The sequence below is a fragment of the Pelophylax lessonae genome (genome assembly GCF_965119305.1).
Source record: "Pelophylax lessonae genome assembly, chromosome: 5".
Taxonomy (NCBI): Eukaryota; Metazoa; Chordata; class Amphibia; order Anura; family Ranidae; genus Pelophylax; species Pelophylax lessonae.
Window position 1 is genome coordinate 388420113 of NC_138772.1, and position 18782 is coordinate 388438894.

Here is an 18782-nt window from a genome sequence, read left to right on the forward strand (position 1 = left end):
CATAGACTTCAATGTAAACCCTCAAATGTCACACAAAAGTCGCACCTGCATGATATATGTGCGTTTTGTGTGCGACTCTGTAGAGCAAAAACAGTCACATTGGTCAAGGCCAGACTTGCAACAAAGTCATACTCATTCAAAGTCGCATCAAGTCGCACTGTACAGTCGCAATGGAAATTGCACGATTTTAAAGTCTTTTTGAATGGACTCCAAAAAAAATTACATTTCTATTGCAGGCACCCCCTGCAAAAGAAATGTAATTTTTGGTGAGATATTCGCCAAGGGTTAATCACTTCCAAAGGGATACAGACAGTGCAGCTTTCCTCATCAGTACACAGAATGTGCAACAGCTGATTATATTGAACCAGTCACTCCCATTTAGAATGAGTATGCAATCAGTTCGGCGAAAAACAAAGAGCTATTTCTTCACAGCAACATAAGCTACAAACATTGTTAAAATCCCTGCAATGTACATTGATCACCCAGAGGGGGATTTTTTTTTTTTCTCAGCAAAAGTGGGGTTACTCAAAACTTCTGGAACTGGTGACATGAGGTTGAACAGTGCGTTCAAATCCTTAAATTATGAAGTGTTGGCAGGACTATGCATTAATTACAATTATACTTTTATGCTATGGTGTCTTACAGGCATTTGAGTGTGCAAAGGAGGTGCTGCCTGGTCATGTACCTGACGCTCACCAGTTTGGCCTCACTACAGGAAGCCATATGATCTTGCCTTTTGACCAGTCTGCAGTCAGAAGAAAGTAAGTACATCAGATCATAGACCTATTGAAGCGGTTTATTTCTTTCAGTATTACTAAATGCCTTTTCTACACTATAACAGACTGTAACTGTGCAGCAAATTGCATACCTGGTTTGCTATTATACATAAGCTTAGTCTTATGCAATGTTTATTTTATGACAGATTCTTCAAGAAAATTGGTTTATTAGGTTAAGTCTACCCAACACTGAGAAGTTGAGTTTAGGTAAACCCCAGTCTGATTACCTGCTGACTTGTTTGAGCTGAACTCCAGCCCCTATCTTCAGTCTTGCACAGCTGCATAAGCTCCTCATCTTTACTGAAATTGTTTACTGTCATTTTTTTTTTTTTTTTTTTTTTTTTAACAAAAAAAGGTTTGCTATTTATTGAAAAAACATAAATAACCAATGTAGCAACACACAGCAGTTGGGCATGCAGTGTCAGAAGCAAACAAGGCAACTTTTAATACAGAACCAAACAAAAGGGATCAATAAACCTATTACTAAAGCAGATTGAAAAAATAAATACATTCATGAGTATAATCATGGTTGCCAGATCTTGTCATATTTTTAGGACAATTCCTATTCATATACGTCAATTTGTACAAAGGTAACACCATGTTAATGGCAGATTCCCATGAGGCTAGACTGGCAGGCCCATTTATAAAGAATGTATTTCTTTACTTAATACAATAAGTAAGAAAGCAGTAACTTGGTGTACCTAGGTCTCTGTTCATCATCTTGTATTCCCAAGAAGGCCAGGTCTGGGGATAAAGGGAGGGACAACTGCAGTCATATATTATAAGGTCAAAGACCTCTGTCCAGAACCGAGCCACCCTGGAACAGGTCCAGAACCTATAAAAGAATGTGCCAGTAGAGGAATGACATCTGGTGCATTCAGCGGGGTAAATGTGGGTCATTTGGGTAAATTTGATGCAATCTATGGGGTGTATAATACACACAGTGTAGAAATGTAACCTGAATTAGTTTATCTTTAGCCGAGATAGCCAGTTTAGAGTTATTTTCAAAACATTCCTCCCATAATTCTCAATCCAAAGTAGGAATATCCGCACTTCACTTTTCCCATAGTTTCCCTATCTTAGGTGTAGAAATGTAACCTGAATTTGTTTATCTTTAAAGGAGTTTCCCAGTTTAGAGTTATTTTCAAAACATTCCTCCCATAATTCTCAATTCAAAGTAGGAATATCCACAGTTCACTTTTCCCATAGTTTCCCTATCTTAGGGGACTCCACACACAAGAGGGTCAAGTATAATGTTGAAAGAGGTTTAGAGAGCAGCTCCTGTGCAAGCGGGTCTTCCACCGGATCAGTCTCCAAAATTGGGGAGCCGGGGAACTGTGATCGAGCTGCATGACGCAATTGATAGTAACAGAATTGCATCCAGCGAGGTAGCCCATACCTAACAGTATGAAAAGGACAACAGCGCATCCCCTGGCATAACATCTTTCAAAGTTCGGACACCATAATGTGCCCAAACCTGAGGATCAGGAACCATTCTAAAGTGTGATAGGTTGAGATGACCTCACAAGGGATTATAGGGAGACCTTTGATTGGGCTGCAGAAACCGCTTTCTAGCCACAGTCCAAGCCTTAAGGGTAGTCCTAGTAGGAACAGGGAGATTGACATAAGCCCTGACCCCCGTTACACCAGATTAGCCAGCTCAGTAATGCCTTATTTCCACTGAGCAGTACGGTTCGGTTCGGTACAGTTCAGTACAGTTCGGAACGGTACACCTTGATCAGGCTTGCGTTTCCCTGCCAACAGTACTTCAGATCAACAGTACCTCAACAGTGAAGCTCCACCCTGTTGGTACAGTAATGTACTTGGTACCCCAACGAAAGGGTCCCAAAAAACTGGTATGTTACGGTTTGGAATTAGGGTACCATTCACAAGTTTTGACAATGGAAACGGCAAAAATTGCGTACCGTACCGAACCGAACCGTCCCGCTCAGTGGAAACGAGGCATTAGAGAGCCCAAAATGGCAGCCTCTAGACAGATTGCAGCATTTGCTCTCATCCACGTAAACCACCACCTAACCGTGACCAGGATTACTGCCCAGAAATATATCTGGAGATTGAGTAGAGCTAGGCCCCGTATACTAAACTGGCAGCTGAAGTGTAGATTTTGCCAAACAAGGGGCAGTGCTGTGCCATAGAAAAGAGCCCACACAGTGATCACTTACTGTAATTTTAAAAGAATACTGTGAGCATTTCATAGTATGCATTAGAAGCTGCAGCAAACCAGATAGGGCTAGCCCTGTTTCCTTGCTGGAGAACATCCAGCATCATCTAGATCTTTGCTCCTTAGCTTTGATGTGTACATGGTTTGCATTAGTGATTTAAATATATACCATTTCCCTTCTAGACTCTCTGTCCAGCTCTCCCTAAGGACATATGCCACAAGTGGCCTCATCTATTATATGGCTCACCAAAATCAGGTGGACTATGCTGCACTACAGCTCTTTGATGGAAAACTTCACTTTTTATTTGATATGGGAAAAGGAAGGACTGAGACCATCCACCCAGTTCAGATCAATGATGGCAAATGGCATACGGTATGTAGCATATTCTATTGTGGCAAGATCAGCAAGCCTATAAGTTATTATATGATGTAAAAACAAATAGCTGTATATAAAATTAGGTAATTTCTAAAGTACATTTTCCTATGTAGACTGCTCTATATCTAAGCTAAGACAGGCTTAGGGTGTAACATGTAACATGCTCCTATGCACTTACCTCCTGCTGCCAGCGCTCCCCTCTCTGTGACAGCGGGTGAGGGATCCTCTACCTCACTTTTTGAAAACAGCATGACTGTGCGGGGCTCCACCCCCGTAAATCTACTTGAAGCTTAAATGGGCTAAAAGCTAGAGATCCCCGGAGCTGCACATCCAAACAAGTCCTGCTGTGTGTAGACAAATGGCAGCCTCAGCCTGGACCCCCGCTGTGCCCAGTGCGTTTACTCCGCCCACTGGGTCATACTCATGGGTTGCATGTGCACTGCTTAGCATGCACGTTGGTAATTCAGTCTTCTAGCTTTGTAACTGAAAGCCTGTACAGGGATACAGGCACAAAACTAGAGGAAGACTGTGCAGGAGCATGAGATCGCTGGTGCAATGCTCTGTCAGCTCCCTAAAAAAAATTATTAATTACACATTTTTTTTTCCTGTAGAAATATGTGCATTAATTATGATTTTTTTTTTTTTTTGTTAAGGTAGGATTAGCTTTTATAGCTTGTGTCTTAAGGTTTAAAGCTTAATTGGCTGCAAGCTAGCTCAGATGTATTAACTCATCAAGTAGTGAAACCATGGGGTGAGCATGAAATCTAAGGAATTATCAACTCCTTAAAAATAACAGTGGCAACTGTCATATTCTTGTCATGACACAATACCAATCACTCTCTCAAGTACTATATGACTAATGCTGTTTGGCCATATAAAGTAGACCTGTCAAGATAGAAATGTGGGGTCTGCCATGATGGTTTCTTGTTGTGTTGATGGCATAGCTTAAATACTTAGTGAGCCTATGACTCTGAATTAGTGACTCAATAAGCAGTGAACATGGCAGCCAAACCAAAAAAAGCAGAAATGATCTCGCTCATATATTTTATAACAGGTATACTTTATGTGGCCCACGTGCCTGGACTGGCCCCCAGCTCAGCGAGCCGCTGAGAGCCTGAGCCGGCCAATCCCGCCCCCTCCACAGCCCAGCACTCCAGTGAGCGAGGAGGGGGCAGAGCAGAGAGCTGCTGACTAACAGTAAGCAGCTCTCTGCTCAGGATGCTGTAAAAACCCAGCGATCTGCGGCCGATGCTGCATCCGCCTAGGTAAGTATGAATCTAGAAAAAAAAATTAAGTCCATACTTCTCTTTTAAAAGAATGGTCATTCACAGTTAGAATCTCATTAAGCAGTGAAGTTGTACCATAAGCATTGAATCATGCAATCATTGAAATAGAACTACAGCAACCCGAGGCTATACAGCAGGAACTAGCAGTTCTTTCCAAAATGAAAAGTCTACTTTATGTGGCTTTCCTACACACATCCTATTAAGACCAGGGCCAGGTAAATGCTTCAAAAACCTTCCATGCCCATGACACTATAAAAAAGGTGGTTTGGTGGTCAGGAGGAAAAGTACTAGCAGAAACAATGCCATGATGTTGGTATCAGTGGTAGGAAAAATACAAAAGGCTTTGAAGTGCACCAAGGGCTGGAGTGCTGGAAGGTTCTGAATAAGGGCTGTGTGTCACTGTGGGTGTGGGTGGATAGGGTTCTGGGGGCATTAGGGGACTCTGCAGAAGACTTTGTGCCCTATGAGGAATGAGGGTTCTGAATGGTCACTATAGGGGGGTGGGATGGCACTATACAAGACTGGAGGAAACGATCATTGTTGGGGGGCACTGTTGAAGTTTGGGGAGCACTGTTGGACTCTATTGGATTTTGAGGGCACTATGCTAGGCTGGATGCTCTGCAGCAGGTTAGAGGCAGTCTGGGAGGCCAGGGTGAACTGCAAGGCACTGAGGTGCACTGTGGGGGCTTGGAGATCATTGTAAGGGATTAGTGCTCCTAGAGAACACCCATCCCCCTGAAGTATCCCCCAACCTCCACCATCAGAGATCATTGTTGGAGGTTGGAGGACTGGGGTTCCCACATGGCTGGGGGGCTCTGTGGGTGGTTGAGGGGAACTGTGGGCCTCTGTGGGGCATAGGGGGGCACTGTGGTCAGTTAGGATATCTGCAGCTAGCTGGAAGCTTTTAGGGGGCTAAGGAATGGGGGGCACAGTATAAGCTGCTGATTGCAGCATATTTTCCAGCCCCACTTCCCCGATTTGAGTTTAGATTTGCTAATTATATGTGCAACCATTTGCTCACATAAATACAGGAAGGAAGTATGGGACTTCACTCCTTGGTAGGGGCCTACACTCATGGCAAGTCTTCTGCATTAAGGGAGGCATTGATCTTTAGTGCCTCCCTATGATGCACAATTTAGCAGTGCCCATTTCTGGAATGTTTAGCATTCCAGCACAGTGCCTGCTGCCACTTTGCAGCCTTGACAACAAGGAGGGAACACTGCAGCTGTTTCTGTAACCCAGGAGGAGGATGGCCTCAGACTAATGGTTGAGCACCACTGCCCTATACAAATGCTGCTTATTTCCGCTCTCTGAAAACTAAATTCTATAATAATACAATATACAGTTATAAGTAGAAGAGGTTGCATATTCCATAATTCTAAGAGGACAGGTCTAATTTTAAGCTTATGTGTTTCTCTGTACACATTATTAAGCCCTCTTTCATAAAAGCCAGTGTATCATTTATGTTTAGTGGCTCTTTAAGATCTGCACTGCAGGATGTAAATGGGCTGGACTGGCTCAATCACTCTTATAAACAGGAGAATTTAGCTCAATATTACTCCAGTATACTGTTGGGATTTTGGTTAAACGCCTGCTATTAAACCTAATGAGTAATTTATAATACATTAAGTGCTGACTCTCTTATCCAGTTCATCTCATTATTTCTGTGTAGCTCTGTGTTCTTACATCAGCTGCAACACTCTCGTAAATGTAACTGATATGCTTAAAGGAAAAGAAAAAGGAAAGGCAAATCATCAAAATACGATTATAAATTGCACTAAAGGAAGAACAGTACATAGCCAAAGGGCAGACTGAAATACTGTGTTTTCCTGTGGGTTTATAGCTTGGCTTTCACTGAAAATATCATTTATTTTTACCTAAAACAAGCCTACATATTTGATATTGAAGTTGTATAGCAGCACAGATCAAAGAAGCTTGACTGTCACTGGAAGAGATTTACTAAAATGGAGCACTCAAAATCTGGTGCAGCTGTGCATGGTAGCCAATCGGCTTTTAATTTCAGCTTGTTCAGTTAAACTTTGACAGTAAAACCTGGAAGCTGATTGGTTTCTGTGCAGAGATACACCAGATTTAGCACTCTCCAGTTTTAGTAAATCCCCGTCAGTTTCTAAAAAACAGGAACTTTTCTGGTTGGCCACAGCAACAAGTCCTCTCCATTTTCATTATCCTATCAGATGAAGACTAAAAGGGAGAAAATATTTACGATTCCTGGGGGGAGGACAGACAATTCTGCTTTCCGCTAGATAATAAGGTTATCTGTTGAGTTGCAGTACCTCTAAATACAATACTTCTGTTTGTTCTTGTGATAAACTATTATCTATGTAAATTTGTACATGGTATGACATGGTAAGACATTTATAAAATTCCACAAGTCTCACTCATGTTCATTCTTCTAAATAGATTTCCACTGAATACATTAAAAGAAAAAGTTCTGTTACTGTGGACGGTCAGGAATCCACTTCATCCAGTACTCCCGGGGAGAGCAATAGTCTAGATGTGGAAGGCAAGCTGTATCTAGGAGGACTGCCACCAAGCTATATAGCTAAAAACATCGGAAATGTAAGTAAGACTTGTTAAGCAAGACTATGATTGCTCCATGTTAGCTTTTGGAAATATCAGATTATGTTTTGACTCAACTGTTTTTTGATGTTCAGGTAACCCACAGTATCCCAGCATGCATCAGCGGTGTTTCTGTTAATAGCAAGCAGTTAAACAGAGAAGGAGCCCTTTCTATTCATGGTGTGAATAAGTGTTACATATCAGCCCAACAAGGAACCTACTTTGATGGGACAGGATTTGCCGCTTTAGGTAAATGCTACTTTAAGTATTTTGTCATTGCTTTTGTAGATGTGACTTTGCTAGACTTGCTCAAGAAAGTAGTATAAAGTGCAAAGCATAACTAAAACCAAAAATGTAATATATTGCAGGTTACCCATCCTTATATGTAGTGATGAGCCAAACTACCCCAGGTTTGGTTCAGCAGAGATTTGGCAAACATTTAGGAAGTTTGGATTCCGAACCTATTTAAATCAATGAAAGTTAAATCTGTCAAACAAAAAAAGCCAATTTTCTGGGCTAATTTGCAAGGGGTGTAGGGGTGTCAAAATATCTTAGAGTGGGCTGTGTTCTGCAGACTATGTACCAATTCAAAAAATACATAGTTCAAGCATTTGGTATGTGTTTAAGTGCACCATTGGAGGGGTATTACAAAAAAATGTAATCTGCAATTCAACTTGTTGACAATGACGGCACACAAATATGCAGCCTCTTGGCGAGTGGGACCTTTGCGCCGAGTGGCCGCATATTTGCATACCACATTGCAAACACAGCTACTCCAAGAGCACACTCCCTGCTGCTTGCAATCAGGAGCTTTCATGTATACACAATGTTAACAGGCGCTTGATCACATATCGAACCAAATGTCCATAGAGTTAAAAGTCATTAATGGCACAGGGGGAGAAAAATGCCACCATGTAGGGCAGCCATCCAGAAACCAAAAGCCAGGGGTTCCACAGGGCTAAAACAAAGACAGACAGAGGTGCCTCTAAGTGTAGACTTTATGCAACAGGTTTAATGAATAAAATGATGCACTCACGTTAGTAAGCATATATTCATGCCCATAAAACAAGGTTCCAGTGTGGAGAAGTGTACATCATTCGGTTGTATGGTTTGGTGGATAGTCGAACCTGCATGATGTCATCTGCATGCGTCGCATGCAGATGACATCATCCAGGTTCGACTATCCACCTTGCTGTCAAGCAAATACACCAAGCCTACTTCCTGATTCTAACCTTGCTGTACAAGCCGGCCACGGCAAAAGGATTTCGGCTCCAACAGGACGGATGTCCATGACCGGATGATGTACACTTCTCCACACTGGAACCTTGTTTTATGGGCATGAATATATGCTTACTAACGTGAGTGCATAATTTTATTAATTAAACCTGTTGCATAAAGTCTACACTTAGAGGAGCTTTCATGTGACCGTCGTGACAGCCAATAATGGCGGTCACATCATCATAGACCCTTCCCCATCTCAAGGCATCTGAAAACCCTAAAGGACCAGGAGGTGCTGGTGCCAAGAGGGTTAAACTGTTTTCTTTTTTTTTTTTTTTTCTTTGTAAATGTCATTTTTGCTGTAGCATATCCTACAGTAAGAATGAAATAAAATTACGTAGTTTGGTTTGAACTTGTGTTCAGATCTTACTGAGCTTATCTGAATCCAATAATAGAAATGTAGTATAATACAGCTTGCCATGCCTTTGATGTGGTGGTTTCATTACTTTTCTTTTTTGGCTTTTTTTCTTCTATTTTCACCTGGTGATCTGGTCTTGCTGTTGTAGGGTGGCTACACTAACTCCTCTACTGTGTCTATGAAGGAGCAATGTAGCCACCCTTTGACAGCAATGATTTAAACCTGTGGAGAGGTTAGTGTTCGATGGACTAGAATATTTAGAGTGTATTTATATGACTAAGTGACTAACAAATTAAAGTGGTTGTTAACCCAAACTACTAACTTTATATAATACATTGTGTCTTGTTATGCTAGGTTCCCCTGTCTCTGTGATTTATAAAAAAAATGCAGTTTCTACCAGTTTTCAGAGCGCCGATCGGCGGTCACTTGACCCGCTGCCTCTCTCCTCTCCCTGCCTGAGAGCTGCAGCGGACAGGGCCGAGATTCCCTCGATGACATCAGTTGGGAGGGGAGGAGGAGAGAGCTGGCAGGTCCCATGACGACCGAGCAGCGCTCTAAAATCGGATATAGCCAGCATTGTTTTTTATAAAGCACAGTGACAGGAGCACCTAGCATTAGGAAAAAAAGAGGATTACATAAGATATTAAAATGTTTTTCAGCAGCGGGAAGGGAGGGGAGGGGCAGGCACCTGACACAGGAGCAGAGAACAGGGAGGGGAGGGGGAGGGGGAGGAGGACAGAGGGAGACAGAGGGCTGCGGATGACGGAGGCACGTACACTGACCACGGTATCAGGGCTCAGCTGCCACGATATACCGTGGTCAGCATACAATGAGGGGGGGGAAACTGGCAGGATCAGCCAGGTTTTGTAGGTGATAGAAGGTGCCAAATTTTAAAGCACAAGCACTGTGATGTATTTCATGCTTTAAAGGAACAGGATCTTTATTTTTTATCTTTGGGGGGGGGGGGGGGTAACAAACTCTTTAAAGCTGAACTTAGAGAGGAGCTCCAGTCTCCTGTGTAATAAAAGTCAGCAAAAACTGTAGCAGCTGACTTTTTTAATAAACAGACACTCATCTCTCCCACCATCCAGTGATGGGCTCACCCTAGTCATTCTCCCCTCCTGACTTCTGTCCCTAGCTTGCGGCTTCACAGCCCAGTGCCTACTGCGCATGCATGAGCAGTGCTGCGCCTTGTGAATGGTCCCGTAGTCTTCTGGGACCTGTCACGTGTCCTAGAAGACTGCAGGGAGGGAGGGGGGGGAGTAGAATTTCCTAGGTGGATGCCTGTCAAAATCAGGTACCCGCTTTCCCCCACTCCCTAAAAGTGCCATTTCTGCACCAGGAGCAGGGGAGGTGGCCTTAAAGTGGAACTTCCCCTTTTGGGGGGAGCTCCGCTTTAAACTAACACTTTTTATGTAGTTACAGAAATAGTTTTTTTTTCCTTTTGGGTTAGAAGTTTTACCTTTATGTCTAAAAGCTGGCCATTTTAAACACCCCTGTCAGTGGTAGATGGTTTGTCTCAACCCTCGAACTGTCATTTTTGCTGGACAGCGATGTCTGTTGAAGGAAGTTAAAAAATATCATATTTAGTGAGCAGATCAACAGGTGAAAATAAAAGAAAAAGCCTAAAAAAGAAAACGAATGCAGGCATCACTACTAAGGCTTGTTCAGCTGTAATATATTACATTTTAATTTTTGGTTTTAGATACACTGTAAGAGCAGTAAGACATAGCAACCAATAAAATGTGGTTTCAGGTGACTGAAAAATGCATTCGAATTGGTATAGTGGACTACTGCTATCTGCAGATAGTTTGTTTTAATCGGCCCTTATGGTGTATACAGTACATATACTGTATATGAAATGATAACTTGGAAATTACCAGTCACATAAGAAACTACAATTTGCTTAGCTAAAATTAGCTTTTGTCTAATCAGGTAAAACAGCATGTGTCTGTTTATTTAATAAAGGTAATGTCAAAATAATCAGTTAGGTTGTTGTTTTATATTATTTGATGATGAATTGCTTGCAACTCAACAAAATACATTTGGGATAATTAAGTGAAAAAAAGGGAAATTCAATAAAATAATAAACATTCTAAATGATGAATAAGAAACAAAATAATTGATGTGATTATGTTGTGGGTTGTGTATTGATTTTATAATTTTACTTTTTGTTTTATTTAGTAAAAGAAGGTTACAAAGTACGATCGGATTTGAACATATCTCTAGAATTCCGCACTACTGCCAGGAATGGTGTTCTCCTGGGAATTAGTAGTGCCAAAGTGGATGCCATTGGCCTGGAAATTGTGAATGGCAGGGTAAGTTTATTTCCAAGTAGAAATGTAACATTTTCCACCTGCAGCCAATATGGAGAAATAAAAGTTTCAAAATCTGTATAAAGAATGCAGTTTACAGTTGAAATGGTAATATAAAAGGAGCCACATAAGGGAACTAGTATATCTATTTCCCTGGTGTGAGAAATCTACCTGTAATATTAATAGCCACGTTCCAAACACAAGATTTCATTTTTCCTCCCAGCTATGTGTAGATTGTATATCTGAATTGTGTTGATCTGTACTGTTTTAGAACAGGTCTAGCTAGAAATGTCTCTTTTTTATGAGAAAGTATTTATCCATGGATGTCAGAGTTTTATATGAATTATATTTTACAGGTTCTGTTCCATGTAAACAATGGTGCTGGTAGAATAACAGCAATTTATAAGCCAGAAGACACCAACTCGCTGTGCGATGGCAAGTGGCACCAGATTCATGCCAATAAGATAAAGCACAAAATCGTACTCATAGTAGATGGAAACACAATTCAGACTGACAGTCCTCACGTCCAGTCTACCTCTGCAGATACAAATAATCCAGTGTATGTCGGTGGCTATCCAGGTAAGTGTATATATCTACAGCATTTACTTCATCTAAACACGTAAATAACATAAAAATGCCATATTTTACAGGGGTTTGCAAATGTTTTGCTGCTTGAAGTTACACTGTTTCTTTCTCTAGTATTATAGAAGTTGTTATAAATTCAGTAAATAATAATAAAAAAAAAAATACTTTGCTCTGTAGTTACTCACAACAACAAGATATAAGAGGAGATTTACTAAAACTGGTGCACACAAAATCTGGTGCAGCTGTGCATAGTAACAAAATCAGCTTCTAGATTTAAGGCTCTGCTGACAATCCTGCAACTTATGCCTCGTACACACGCAACGATTGTTGGCCGTGAATTTTCGGCCAACGTCCGATCGGCCGATTATCGGCTTGTTAGTATGATGATTCCGACAACCGACTGCGACTTTTCGGCCGAACAAAATCTGGTGTGCATGCTATAAAATTTTTGTTGGCAACAGAACAGCCGATTTTCCATCAGTCAGTACAGATTTCGGCAGACAAAAATCAGATGAGCAAGACTGGGCATGGTCAGAGAAGAAAAAACACGGAAAGTAAACCAGCACATGACATCACTTCTGAAGTTGGTTGTTGTTGGCCGAGAAAATTCGTGTGCAGTCTAGAGCACATTTCAACCAACACAACAACACTGGACAAAAGACGGCTGATCGGTCGGCCGATAATCGTTGCGTGTGTACGAGGCATTAGAATCAGATTTTGAGACCCAAAGTCACAGGACATGTGAAATGCCATGTGTCTCTATGAGAGGCGTTCCAATAGACACTATTGAAGTTGCCACGACTTCAGAAAAGGTTCCTGCACCACTTTGATCTGACTTTGACATGGCTTCAATGCCAGAAAGTATAAAAGTCTTATCAAAGTTGTATCAAAGTCAGACTCCAAAGTTGCACTGAAAATCATGCAACTTTGGAGTCGGGTAGTGTAAGCCGAGCCCTATTTCAATGCTTAATTAAACAAGCTGAAGTTAGAAGTTGATTAAATACTATGCACCGCTGCACCAGATTCTGAGGGCACCAGTTTTAGTAAATCCCCCCTCCCAATATCTCACTACACATATGACCTGGACTAAGGCCCAGGCTCGGTTTAAACAGTCAGTGTGAGTGCACCCTTAAATCACGGTAATTTTTCTAGTTTTTAGGTTTTGCTTTCTGAAATGTCAGTCCACCCCTTAATTGGCTGCTTCTATATATTTAGCCTATACATTACATTACATTACATACAAGGCTATTAATATTTTGCATAAAAATAAACTTGCCATGTTGGAGGCTGGTGTGAGCGCTCTGGACTGACAAATTCATATACAGAATGCAGTTATTTGGAGAGCATATGGAAAAGGCACTATTACATAATATTATTAATAATAATTTACAATGACTAAGGCTGACCATACATGTTCAATTTTCTCATACAATTTTCCTTTAGAGTTACCAAAAACCATATATGAGGTTACAACTAAACAACTTTCAATTGTATCCAATTAGGCACATTGTTTAAGGTAAAGGAAAATTGGACAAAAAAATTGAACATGTATGGCCAGCCTAGGAGCTCCTTTACACTACCAGTTGCAGGGCAGTAAAACCAATAATTTGAGCCATGTTTTACTGGCCCCCACAACAACTCCCCCTTAAGCTGTAAGGGGGCACACATGCCGCTGCCACAATGCTTTGCTTCACGACAGGAATCTTACAGTCTTGCGCGTTTGGCAGGCACTACCCCCCCCCATTGAATGCGACCCATTCAAGTGAATAGGGGTGCACTGCAACTGCGCACACAGTTGTGGCACGGTAGCATGCCATTACAAAACAGCAGTGAGGAGTCAACATATCTTCTCCTCTCTGCCTGTCAAACTCATTTGAGAAGGGATCTAAGTGCCAATCACTGTTCAGAGGTGCGGTGGTCCTTGCCGCTAGTGTAAATAAGTCCTAGGGGTCACTGTACATGGTACAATCTGACCATTCCTTCTTTGTACAGTAAAACTTAGTTTTACCAAAACTATGTAATATCAGGACCTACCCAACTACCAATCAATCTCTATTAAGTCAGGCAGGCCCTTGCAATACATGGTGGTAGACAGGGGCGGACTGGGCAGGGTGGCAATTGCCTTCTGGACCGCACTGATTCTCCATTTATTGGCAGGCAGGGTCAGATTACTGGCTATTGGAACTGCAGCTCCAAGCGTCCATAATCAGCTATGTGTCCCTTCCCCGACAAAAGAGGGTCCCACTGTGCTCTTCTTCACACTATACAAATGTAGGAGACAGGTCTGCAGCCAAGTCCTGTTAGTGCTGCTGCCTGTTTCCTATCACAAGATATGCACACACAGATCCTCAGTGTTTGGGAGCTTCAGGCAGCTGTGTCTGGGGGTGGGGCGCTAATGTCATCTTATTCAGCAGGAGCCTGGGAGGAAGGAAATCTCCCATGCTGCTGAGATGAGGTCAGTAAACACTGAGGATTGTGCAGAAACTGACCTTGGGGGTGCAATGATTGTACTGGGGGCATACTGCTGTTCCCCCATGTCATGTGCAGTGCAGTGTCCACTATATGGTATGGTGTGCGTGTGCCCACCATGTAATGTGCTGTATTGTACAGTGCCCTCTGTGTAATGTGCTGTGCCTCCATGTCATGTGCTGTGCTGTATAGTACCCACCGTGTAATGTGCCGTGTCCACCATATAATGTGGAGTGTTGTGCCCACCATGTAATCTGCCATGCCCACCATGTCATGTCCTTTGCCCACCATGTAATGTGCTGTGCCCACCATGTCATGTGCTTTGCCCACCATGTAATGTGCTGTAATGTACAGTGCCCTCCATTTAATGTGCTGTGCCCACCATGTTATGTGCTGTAAAGTTCCCACCGTGTAATGAGCTGTGTCCACCATGTAATGTGGAGTGGTGTGCCTACCATGTAATGTGCCATGCCCACCATTTAATGTGCTGTGCCCACAATGTAATGTGCTGAGCACATGACCTCACTCTAATAAAAAAGACAGCGCCCAGTTGTGTGTGGATGAGATCTGCTGCAGCCACATGGAAGGAAGGATGAGTCACTAATGGCAGTGATTGGAGCCAGACCTCACCCTCTGCTGTGTAGCCAAATAGCTGCAAAGCAGTGTCAGCTTTGTGCATTTTAACTCTTTCCTCTTATGGCTACATTTGATAATATAATGCTTGGTTCACACTGATGTGACATAGGATCTGACTTGTGAGACCCCAAGTCAGATGACATGTGAAATTCAATGTTTCCCTATAAGAGCTGTCTTAACTGATACTACACAAGTCTCTCTGACTTTAGAAAAGGTTCCTGCACTACTTTGGTCCGACTTTGATATGACCAATGCCACAGAGTGTAAAAAGTCACATCGAAGTCATGCAACTTTGGAGTTGGGCTAGTCTAAACCGAGTCTTAAAGATAAATATATTTGTTGAGTTGTTACTTTTGCAATGTATCCTACAATAGCTCAATTTTTTTTTTTTTATTCAGATGGGGTGGGAAAATGTAGAAATTTCTGTCATCTTTTTCCATTTGTGGAAATTTCCACTTAATTTTGTGAATGGGCGAAATTGAGAGTTAACGGAAATTGGGAGATTTCAGTGAAAATTTGCCATTTTGCTTAAAGCGGCTCCTCACCCTTTCGGGTAAAAATATAAAAGTTGGCAGCTACAAATACTGTAGTTTCTGACTCTTTATAAAAGGACACACATCTGTCCCAGGATCAAGCGCTGTTCTCACCCAAACTGCTTTTTCCCCAGTCTTCGGGTCCCTGGCACCAGCATGTTTATTGTGGGCAGCCAGATGTGATTCCTTACTTTACAGCTGGCTGCCCACTGTACATTCACAAGCTGCACTGCACTTGGTAAATGGTTATGCAGACTTCTGGGACCTGTGATGTGTCCCAGAAGGTTGCGCCCGGGGGGCGGGGGGGAGGGGATGGGGGTTGTTATTGAACTTCCAGTGGATTACCACAGCAATCCGACCAGAAGTGGGAGCAGGTACCTGTTAAAACCAGGTACAGTACCTGCTCCCCTCCTCCACCCCACAACATGTGCCAAAAATAGAAGGAAGGGGGCATGAAGCTGAACTTTAGGGTGAAGTTCCACTTTAAATGCTTTGAAGTGAATTGGGAAAGGTGAAATGAAGGCCGGGTTCACACTGCTCTGACATAAAAGTCCCACGACTTCTGATCCGACTTTGCCCCGTAACATCGGTCAGACATTGGTCAGACTTTTATGAGCAGGATCTGACTTGAGATGAATGCAACTTGGGTCTGGTATGGATATGTTTTTTTTTTTTTTTTTTTTCAATACGTTTTGCAATGCTAACATTGCCTTTGAGCACAAGTCGCATGTCACAAGTCGGATCAGTTAAGATGCTGAACCGACTTTAATACGACTTCAATGATACTCAATGGGCTGAAATCAGACCAAAGTAGTGCAGGAACCTTTTCCAAAATCAGACCGACACAAGTCAGACTAGTTAAGATGGCTCTTATAGGGAATCATGGATTTATACACGTCATGCAACTTGTGCTCTCAGAGTTGGAAGCATATGTTGCACCAGTGTGAACCCAGGCTAAAGCAGAACTTGCACTAAAGGGAAAGTCTGCTTGTTGCATCTGGCTTCCCCAACCATAAACTACCTTATAGCTGTAAAAAAACACACCTATGGTTAAAAAGTGACTGTAGAACGGACTTGTGTTCGTGGTGTTTAGGTGAGGGTGATATCACAATGCTTCCTGGGAACACTGAGGGTCCCAAAACGTGTGGGAGAAGACTTCTGAACTTTGTATGAGACTTGGGATACTCAGCATTGCCAGGAGCTCACCCAAGGATTATGGCTTCGCCCTCTCCAGTGTGGAAGCCAGCTGTAAAGTGGGTATGAAGTAATGATATAGAGAGTGGAGAAACCCAAGCATCCAACACAATTTTAGCAGTGGGTTTAGCTCTGCAAAAGAACAAAGACTGGATTCACCAGGCCATATTGTTATTTGTAAAGGGGAAATGAACTAAAAAAGTGAATATTGACTATGCTATAGGAATATTTTTTTAAATATTCAGTGTGCCTAGGCAATACTCTGAAAAATTTAGCTTTTTTTCTAAAATTCCTTTTGAAAAACAGTAGTGTACTTCCTGGTGTGTGAGTGTGCCTAGGCACTCCTGTGCCTGCAGCCTCATAGCTGTATATCTGCAGTGTGAGAAATAAGGCACCTTTGTCTCTGACTAATAGGGTTTGCTAAAGGCAAATAGGCTGCTCACTTTGCGAAGGAATTTGCACATTAAATAGAATTTTACTTTTGCTCAGTGAATGTGGTGAAAATCCACATAGCAAGCATTACCTGCCATAGATACTAGTATTCTAGCTATAACAACTGTACATACAAAAGACTCAAAGTCAAATATTTACAATGTGATTATTCTGTTTTTCTTTTGTTCCGTGTAGCTGGTGTGAAGCAAAACTGTCTGACCAGCCAGACTTCATTCCGTGGTTGCATAAGGAACCTGAAACTGATGAAGGGAACCCAGACTGAGGCCAACGACTTTAGCAAAGCATTCGAGTTACGTGGAGTCTTCCCTCATTCTTGTCCAGGAACCCAACTATAGACAAAAGGAATATTGTCAGCTTGTCGCCCCATTCCTGAACACAAAGGGTTTATTAATCACAAATGGTCTTATCACACATGAGATAATTTAAGTGCACGCTGTGTCAGGCTTTCAGATGTGGTGATCTAACCCTGTGACATAGCAAAGCATTAAGCAATATCATCTCATGAGGTTTGAGGTTTTATATCCCTTAAAGCTGAACTCCAGACAGAACAAAGTGAAACAAATACAGCTCTATATCATTATTAATCAATAAATTCATTTTTTTTAATACAGCTAGTGTAAGGCTCCATTCACACCTGGGCGTTTTCAGCTCCAAAAACGCTCAAAAGAAACGCTTCCAAAACGCCCAACAAGTAAAACCCCATTCATTTAAATGGCCCCTGTTCACATCTGAGCGTTTTGCAAAACGCCTGTAGCTGAAAAAAGTACATGAGCTTCTTTTTGGGCTGATTACCAGCGTTTTTGATAGATTTAAATGAAAAACGCCTGAAAAAATCGCGGTAAAATCGCGGTAAAATCGCGGTAAAAAACGCTACGCTCAAGTGTGAATGCAGCCTTAGTAACTGAATCTGAATTGATATCAGCCTCCTGCAATCACCTATACATCAGCATTCAGACTGAGGAAAGGATGGGTAGGAGTGCAAGCCAATCAAGTGTGTTCTTTGCAAATGTGCTAACAAGGAACATGCTTGTAGTGAGCAAAGGGGTAACCTCTTTAGTCTGCTGACTGTTCTATTACTCTATAGTGGGGGTCTTCAAACATTTCAGTACAAGGGCCACATTGTATATTTTGCAAATGTTCACGTGCGGGAAAAAAAAGTCAGTATTATAAATAAATTAATTGGAATTCACATGATATGATTCAGAACATAAGAGAAATAACTTCAGTAAAACAAAACAAAATCAAAACAAAGTCCCCATTACAGTCTGTCTTTACATCATGGTCCCCATCAGAGCCCCCTAACATTATGGCCCCCCATCAGAGCCCCCTTTATGTCAGACCCCACCTTAAGAGCTTCACTTTATATCAGAGTCCTCTTTTACATCAGGCTCCCTTTCAATGCCCCCTTACATCAGAGTCTGCATTAGGATTCCCCCCAGAATTGCCATCAGAGCCCCCTTTGACATCATAGTCCCTCTTTACATCAGAGTCCATTTACATCAAAGTCCTTATCAGAGCCACCCTTATATCAAGGGTCCCCCTCAGAGCCCTTCCTTATATTAGCACCCCCAGCAGAGCCCCCCTTACATCAGATTCCCTATCAGTGGTCCACCCTTACTGCATGACTGAACTCATTGTAGCAGTAGGGGTACTTGGCCCTAACTGTGGGCCAGATGCAATCCTAAAGTGGGCAAGATTTGGCCCGTTGCCCATAGTTTGAAGATCACTGCTCTACAGGTTTCAGTCTGGGGTTCACTGTAG

The 18782-nt window shown here is 42.2% G+C and overlaps 1 protein-coding gene across 1 annotated transcript in view; it reads left to right on the top strand.

Moving 5' to 3' along the window:
• Positions 1–17590, top strand: part of LAMA1 (laminin subunit alpha 1) — a 256439-nt gene extending 238849 nt beyond the window's left edge. Inside the window, exons 57-63 of the mRNA XM_082258773.1 lie at positions 646–761; positions 3142–3331; positions 7042–7200; positions 7296–7449; positions 11021–11154; positions 11508–11730; positions 17196–17590. Of these exons, the coding sequence (XP_082114899.1) occupies positions 646–761; positions 3142–3331; positions 7042–7200; positions 7296–7449; positions 11021–11154; positions 11508–11730; positions 17196–17356 (1137 nt within the window). The 3' untranslated portion in view covers positions 17357–17590. The remainder of the gene's footprint in view (positions 1–645; positions 762–3141; positions 3332–7041; positions 7201–7295; positions 7450–11020; positions 11155–11507; positions 11731–17195) is intronic.
• The last annotated feature ends 1192 nt before the right edge of the window (positions 17591–18782 follow it).